This window comes from Tupaia chinensis, unplaced genomic scaffold (assembly GCF_000334495.1).
Source record: "Tupaia chinensis unplaced genomic scaffold, TupChi_1.0 Scaffold000258_1, whole genome shotgun sequence".
Classification (NCBI taxonomy): Eukaryota; Metazoa; Chordata; class Mammalia; order Scandentia; family Tupaiidae; genus Tupaia; species Tupaia belangeri.
Window position 1 is genome coordinate 1642592 of NW_006159738.1, and position 7816 is coordinate 1650407.

Sequence of the window (7816 nt, forward strand, 5' to 3'; positions counted from 1 at the left end):
GTTTGTTACAGTGCGTGTGTACTCACCAGAAAGACAAAGAGAGACAAATAGACAGAAAGCGAGAAATCGCCCCCCAGAGGGGATGACCACGCCGCAGTCCCTTCCCCATTCTCCTCTTGGATTCGGGGCAGGCACATGCACATGCTCCCAGCGTGTTTTTCAGGCTATGGGGTTAGGACTCCAGCCGTGATGTCAGCCATGTGGGATCCAGCCACCTTAACTTCCATGCCACTGGCTGGCCCCTGCCATGGGGTGTTCATCTAGCTTCAAAATGAGGGATTGAGAGTAGGTGCTCTTAATTGACCCCTTATGGCTATTTGTGAGAATTGTCCCCTTCGTTTTTAACATAGTAACAGCATTTTCTTTGGTGGGAAAATGAGTAGGAATAGTGAGTGCACTTGTAGACCAGTCCAGCAGCACTTGGGTTGTCAATATCTAGAAAATGAAACGCGATAGAACAGCTGCTATTGGAATATCGGATTGCTCCCAAAATAATTACAGAATGTCATGTTGGATGAAACCTGAGTTCTCAATCTGCATGAACCTGTGTACAGATGGATAAAAATGAGACCTGGAATCAGAGTCGGTGGCAAAACTAGGGGACACTATTGAATATTTGTTTCAGGTTTTGTGAGCATTTTATAAGATTGGGGTCTCTAACACTGAATATTAAAAATGATACTCAGTGGTGGTTTTGTTAATTTGCAATGGGGTGCATGCACTTGCCAGAGAGAAAGTGAGAAATCACCCCTCGGGATGACCTCACTGCATTCCCGTCTCTAGTCCCCTCTTGGAATTTGGGGTGCTGACACATGCCCAGTGTGTTTCTCAAGCTGCCAGGTTCAGCATTTGAACCACGTAGTCGGCCATGCGGGATCACTGCCTTAACCATCATGCCACCGGTTGACCCGATTCCAAGGCTTGTTCAAAGGAATGTGCATAACCTTACTGAAAAGCCACATTCTGAAAACGGATTGGAATGACGACTGAAAGGACAGACGTGTGAAAGGCATGCTGTTGGCGTGCCACATGGGAGGTGGCCACGGGTCCCAGTGCAGTGAACAGGAAGCTATGCCGAGGACACATCAGAAGCCTCCCACCAGCCTAGGCAGCTTAGAGGGACCAGAGGAGCAGGGCCTGGAACACTTCCCACAGCTAATGGAGAGGACTCACAAAAGTTCCAGACATAATTTTTTTCTTTTTTTTTTTTGGGGAGTTTTTTTGCTATAGGGCATGTGTGCTCGCCAGACAGACAGAGACAGAGGGACAGAAAGCAAGAAATCACACCCGGGGGGATGGTCACGTCACAATCCCTTCTCCTCTATTCTCTTCTTGGGATCTTGGGCATGCACACACGCGCCCAGCGTGAGTTTAAGCCACTGGGTCCGGGACTCGAACCGTGGTCAACTACATAGGAGTCCAGCGACATAGCCGTTACACTAACTGCTGGTCCACTGGACATAATTTTTTTTCAATAAAATCAGCGTCAGCTAGGTAGTGTGGTGGGTAAGGCAGCTGGACTGCATGCTGCCGATTACACAATTAGAGTCCCCAGCCCAGTGGCTTGAAAAACAAGCCAGGTACGTGTGCACACATGCCCCAGATCCCAAGAACAGAAGAGGGATTGCAGCATGGCCGTCCTCACCTGGGGCGACGGGTGTTTTCTCACTCTCTACACTGCGCATGCACTGTAGCAAATTAGAAATAAGAAAAATAAAATCATGTGATCAAAAAATTCAGAGAAAAATACTAAAAGATTTTAGAACCAAAAAAAAATTACCTACAAAGAAAGTAGAATCAGGGCCAGCAAGTGGCATAGTGGTTAAGGTGCTGGACTCCCACATGGTCCACTACAGTTCGAATCCTGAACGCAGCAGCTTGAAACACGCTGAGCACATGTGCGTGCGTGCCCCAAATCCTGAGAGAATGGAAGAGAAGGCACTGTAAAGACATTCCTTCGCGGGGGCGGGTGGGGGTGGGATTTCTTGCTTTCTGTCTCTTTCTGTGTCTCTGGTGAGTGTACGTGCCCTATGGCAAAAATCTCTCAATATGCTTAATGGAATACATCTCTTTAATAGGCTTTTTTTTTTTTTTTTTTTAAAGATTTTTGCCATCGGACACATGCACTCATCAGAGAGAGAAACAGACAATGAAGGAAAGTGAGAAATCACCCCCCAGGGGGATGGCCACACCGCAATCCCATCTCCTCTGTTTTACTCCTGGGATCTTGGGCATGCATGCACACTTGCCTGGTGTGAGTTTCAAGCCACCAGGTCCGGGACTCGAACCAAGCCATGTGGGAGTCCAGCAAAGTAACTTCTACGCCATCTGCTGGCCCCGATCTTTGACATTTTTATTAGTGATCTCTTTTTTTTTCTTAAGTTTTTTTTTTTTTTAATTTAACTTTATTTGTTTATTTCTTTCAACTTGACTGGAGAGGGACAGAGTAAGAGAGTGAGAGGGAAGTCGCCAGGTCCGGGAGTCGAACCACAGTCAGCCACGTGGCAGTCCAGCACCCCTAACTACCACACTACCTGCTGGCCTCTTAATTGGTGATCTCTTAATTTGTCAAAAACAAATGTATGACTTACGTAGTTAAAAATTAAATTCTAGGGCTGGCAGGTGGCATGGCGGTTAAGGGCGCTGGGCTCCACATAGCTGACTGCAGTTCGAGTTCCGGACCTGGCAGCTTGCTTTCTTCCTTCTCTCTCTCTCATTCACTCTGGTCAAATTAAAATAAATAAGTAAATGAAGTTAAATAATTCTTAAAAAAGATTCTCGAGGGCCTGTACTTAGAGCTGTGCAGTACGAAGGTGACTGGGCTGTGTCTAGTAACGATCGTTAGCTGCCCGTAGCTGAAGAGAAGCGTGAGGGCTCTTGATAGTCAGGTGTTGGTTGTCCCATGCAGAGCTGTACGCAGACGTGGGTGCTCTCTGCCCTTCAGACAGAAGGCGGGCAGGTAACTACATAGGAGTCCAGCGACATAGCCGTTACACTAACTGCTGGTCCACTGGACATAATTTTTTTTCAATAAAATCAGCGTCAGCTAGGTAGTGTGGTGGGTAAGGCAGCTGGACTGCATGCTGCCGATTACACAATTAGAGTCCCCAGCCCAGTGGCTTGAAAAACAAGCCAGGTACGTGTGCACACATGCCCCAGATCCCAAGAACAGAAGAGGGATTGCAGCATGGCCGTCCTCACCTGGGGCGACGGGTGTTTTCTCACTCTCTACACTGCGCATGCACTGTAGCAAATTAGAAATAAGAAAAATAAAATCATGTGATCAAAAAATTCAGAGAAAAATACTAAAAGATTTTAGAACCAAAAAAAAATTACCTACAAAGAAAGTAGAATCAGGGCCAGCAAGTGGCATAGTGGTTAAGGTGCTGGACTCCCACATGGTCCACTACAGTTCGAATCCTGAACGCAGCAGCTTGAAACACGCTGAGCACATGTGCGTGCGTGCCCCAAATCCTGAGAGAATGGAAGAGAAGGCACTGTAAAGACATTCCTTCGCGGGGGCGGGTGGGGGTGGGATTTCTTGCTTTCTGTCTCTTTCTGTGTCTCTGGTGAGTGTACGTGCCCTATGGCAAAAATCTCTCAATATGCTTAATGGAATAAATCTCTTTAATAGGCTTTTTTTTTTTTTTTTTTTAAAGATTTTTGCCATCGGACACATGCACTCATCAGAGAGAGAAACAGACAATGAAGGAAAGTGAGAAATCACCCCCCAGGGGGATGGCCACACCGCAATCCCATCTCCTCTGTTTTCCTCCTGGGATCTTGGGCATGCATGCACACTTGCCTGGTGTGAGTTTCAAGCCACCAGGTCCGGGACTCGAACCAAGCCATGTGGGAGTCCAGCAAAGTAACTTCTACGCCATCTGCTGGCCCCGATCTTTGACATTTTTATTAGTGATCTCTTTTTTTTTCTTAAGTTTTTTTTTTTTTTAATTTAACTTTATTTGTTTATTTCTTTCAACTTGACTGGAGAGGGACAGAGTAAGAGAGTGAGAGGGAAGTCGCCAGGTCCGGGAGTCGAACCACAGTCAGCCACGTGGCAGTCCAGCACCCCTAACTACCACACTACCTGCTGGCCTCTTAATTGGTGATCTCTTAATTTGTCAAAAACAAATGTATGACTTACGTAGTTAAAAATTAAATTCTAGGGCTGGCAGGTGGCATGGCGGTTAAGGGCGCTGGGCTCCACATAGCTGACTGCAGTTCGAGTTCCGGACCTGGCAGCTTGCTTTCTTCCTTCTCTCTCTCTCATTCACTCTGGTCAAATTAAAATAAATAAGTAAATGAAGTTAAATAATTCTTAAAAAAGATTCTCGAGGGCCTGTACTTAGAGCTGTGCAGTACGAAGGTGACTGGGCTGTGTCTAGTAACGATCGTTAGCTGCCCGTAGCTGAAGAGAAGCGTGAGGGCTCTTGATAGTCAGGTGTTGGTTGTCCCATGCAGAGCTGTACGCAGACGTGGGTGCTCTCTGCCCTTCAGACAGAAGGCGGGCAGGTCAGGGAAAGTGCCACCGAGCAGGGCTGAGATGGCAAGCTGAGGCCCCAGGCTTCCCCGTACCCGCGTGCCTTCTGCCCTGCTCCTCTGCTCGGCTCAGTTGTCCCATCTTTTGGCAGGAGCCGACCAGGCCTCTATAACGGCCAGGAGTCACATCCAGCTGGTGAAGTCGCAGGTGCAGGAAGTGCGCCAGCTCTCCCAGAAAGCGGAAACCAAGCTGGCAGAAGCACAGACAGAAGAGCTCCGTCAGAAAACACGGGAGGACGGGGACGAGCAGGCCGGGCCAGAGCAGGAGGCCTACCTGCGTGAGGATTGAGGGCCTGCGCCCACTGCCCTGCCTGCCCACTCGGAAAGCAGAGGCGGACGCCATCCTGTCCAGGGTCTGCACGGCCCTCTGCACACAGGAGGGAGCAGACCCTGCGCTGGCTGACGGGCCAGAGGCCCCTGAGAGCTGGAGCGCCTGCCCTGGCCTCCGGTCTTAGCCCAGGGCACTGCGCTGTGCGCCGTTTCCCAGCGGTGCAGCCACGCTCTCCCCACTGATCTCTGTACCTCACAGCCAAAGCATCTCGCCAGCCTGGGCCAGAGAGGGTCGTTTTCTGTCGTGTCCTTTATGCTCAGTAGCTGTTTAACCTCACTTTTCCATCTTATTTACGTTTTCAAATGTGATTTAGTACTCGCTCCCTCCACAGGGGTGGAGTTTGGCGGGGAAGGGGTAGCCCATCCAGTTAGTGCGCGTCCTTGCCAGAGTTCCTGACGCCCTCTCTGATCAGGCTGCTGCTGAGGCGGAGTCTCATTAAGGGAGGGAACGCAGTGCTGGCCTGTGTCCCCAGCAGGACCGAATCTAACACGCCTCGGTTCCTCCTTTCCTTTAGTTTCTTCTTATATCCAAAGGAGAAGAATTGTGTTTGCACTGAACAAAGGTGTGTGTGTGTGTGTCCTGGAACCTGTGCAGCTGCCTCCGTCCGAGACGAGCGCCCCAGGGGCTGCGGAAGTGCCCGGCCGCTGGGCCTCAGCGGCGTTTGCTGTGCCTTCACTGCCATTCAGCGCTCACCGGACAAGTGAGCTGGGTTCAGTGGTTTTAATCAGGGCCGACACGGTGGGAGGGGGTTACAAAACAGCATCTCCGGCCAACCAGGGAGGACGAGATTTTGTCAGGACTGGAAAGCAGTCCCCTGAGGGTTATGGCTCAGCCCGCCTCAGACTGGGGGTCTGAGGACTGCTGTGCACTTGAGCCCCTCATCTGTCACCAGCGCCCACATGGTCCACATCTCCAGGGCGCTGAGGCGGTGCACCAGCAGGAGCCCCCTGAACAGGCAGGGGTCCCGCGGGTCCAGGGGCTGCCGGATTCCGAATGTCTTAAAGCCAGCGTGGTGCGTGGGGCTCACGCCCAGCTTCTGCAGGCACATGCCCACGAAGACGTCATCGATGGGGAAGAGCTCGGCCTCCTCCACAGCCGCCTGGAGGTGCCTCACGGTGGCCCTGGACATGACATAGCCCCCGCCCCCGGCGTAGGGCGGGTAGTGGCGGGCCCCGTACATGGAGGGGGGGATGAAGTACTTGACCTTGGTGTTCCTGTTGGGCAGGGCCTGGCGGATGACATCTCCCACCAGGAGGTCCTGGGCTGGGTCCTGGCCATCCAGGAACTCCAGCACGTTGGGGATGTGGACAAAGACGTCGTCATCCCCCTTGAGCATGAAGTGGGCATGGGGGCAGGCGGCTGCCACCCAGCGCTGCAGGTGCAGCTCTTTGAGCGTCAGGTTAAAGAAGTCCTCCACGAAGTCCCACTGGAGGATGTCATCAAACTGCCCACTCTCGTAGGCCAGCAGCTGGGCTGGGGGCACAGGCCCTGCCACCCCCAGGAGGAACACCAGCTTCAGCCGTCGGCCCCGAGTCCAGCCCCCCGCATGGCCCCATGTGCCACGGATGGCCGCCCGGCGCTCAATGTGCCCTGGCTGCGACTTGATGGCCAGGAGGAGGAAGGTGTCCTCGGCACAGCCCGTGGGCTCCAGCAAGACGGAGAAGTTGCGGCAGTGACGATAGGTCAGGAAGAGGCGGTGGCGGCTGGGCAGGGCCAGGGAGGCGTTGGCCGCCATGTGGTTGGGGGGACACCAGCTGCGCCCAGGCCCTGGAGAGGCCCAGAAGGGCTGGCGGGCCAGAGGTCCCCCTGCCGGTGTGGCCTCCCTCTTGAGGAAGAGCAGGCAGCCCAGCAGCAGCGCGGCGATGCTGCACAGGACCAGCCGGTCCAGCCTGCGCGCCATGGTGGGCCTGCAAGCAGAGAGCGCTGAGCTGCACCGCCAGCCCGCCCTGCCCTCCCTTCCCCGCTGCCTCTGGCCCAGGAGCACCTGCAGCACCTCCCTGCTGGCCCTGGGCACTTGTCTTTCTCCCAGCATGTCTAGCTCCGCAGAGCCCTTGCTTGGAGGGAGGACTGCACACCTTCCACCGCCCTCATCTGACGGCTCTGGTCAACATTTCCCCAAAATGATGTGCAGCCAGGTTAAAGCAGAGGCCATGGGGTTCCCAGCCTCCCAGGGACGGGAGCACCTCGTGGCTTCCAGGGAGAACCATGCAGTTAAGTGTGTGCCTGAGGTCACACCACAGAGAGAGAGTCCACGGCTGGTGTCTCCCAGGACTGGCCCAGCAGGCTGAGGCCTCGCAGCTTCACACCCCCCACCCCTGCTCAGGCTCCCCTGGTGGAGGAGGTAAGGGATTTGGGACAGAAGGAACAGCAGGGCAGGAAGTAGGAGGCCGGCGACTACCACGGTGACCCCCGGATGCCCTGCCGCCCCTCTCCCACCGTTGAGTTCCAGTTTTCTCTCATGAAATCTCAAGTGGAAGAGGCCACAGCACCCAGAGGAGCCCAGCCAGGCCCGGCGCGGCAGGCCCGGCACCACCCTCATTCCTGCCCCCTGGCCCTTCTGCCTTCCAACCACCTCCCACGGGAGCCTCCTCCAGCCCCGCTGTCCCTGCTGCTGCCGCCACTGCACCATCAGAAAAGCCTCTCATCTCGGAGCTAGCTAGCGACACAGTGGCGAGCAGGACATGCGGGGACACTGCCCCCAGAGGACAGGGCAAAACACAAGCCTCACAAAACTCAGGAACCAGAAGCGCCGAGAAGAGTGGAGGGCGTGGGGCCGACGTCGCGGAGGGACACCGAGCAGGACAGCGGGGGAAGGGGCGGGCGCGCGGGCTGGGTGCGGCCGGGGGAGGCAGGGTCGAGGCGAGGCGGCGAGAATTACTCTAGAAAGGCCCTCCCGGGCTGCGTAGATAGCCAGGGTTATGGAAGGCCCCGGGAGGAAGCGGG

General features: G+C 54.1%; 3 protein-coding genes across 5 annotated transcripts in view; 1 reads left to right on the forward strand and 2 right to left on the reverse strand.

Annotated features, from left to right (window-relative positions):
• Positions 1 to 5434, forward strand: part of DIABLO (diablo IAP-binding mitochondrial protein) — a 13175-nt gene extending 7741 nt beyond the window's left edge. For all 3 annotated transcript variants that reach the window (XM_014588109.2, XM_014588110.2, XM_006149284.3), the window contains one exon: positions 4635 to 5434. In XM_014588109.2, the coding sequence (XP_014443595.1) occupies positions 4635 to 4831 (197 nt within the window). In that variant the 3' untranslated portion in view covers positions 4832 to 5434. The remainder of the gene's footprint in view (positions 1 to 4634) is intronic.
• A 144-nt stretch (positions 5435 to 5578) lies between these two features.
• B3GNT4 (UDP-GlcNAc:betaGal beta-1,3-N-acetylglucosaminyltransferase 4) lies at positions 5579 to 6773 on the reverse strand. Its single transcript, XM_006149286.1, has one exon. The coding sequence runs from the start codon at positions 6771 to 6773 to the stop codon at positions 5712 to 5714; it is 1062 nt and encodes a 353-aa protein (XP_006149348.1). The 3' UTR covers positions 5579 to 5711.
• Positions 6774 to 7529: 756 nt separating this feature from the next.
• The window catches only part of LRRC43 (leucine rich repeat containing 43), a gene marked incomplete at its 5' end in the record, with an annotated part of 38300 nt that continues 38013 nt past the window's right edge, over positions 7530 to 7816 (reverse strand). Inside the window, 1 exon segment of the mRNA XM_027772163.1 lies at positions 7530 to 7565. Within this exon segment, the coding sequence (XP_027627964.1) occupies positions 7530 to 7565 (36 nt within the window).

Excerpts from the sequence above, each read along its gene's own strand:
- B3GNT4 (XM_006149286.1), bottom strand. The coding sequence starts at position 6,773 with ATGGCGCGCAGGCTGGACCGGCTGGTCCTGTGCAGCATCGCCGCGCTG.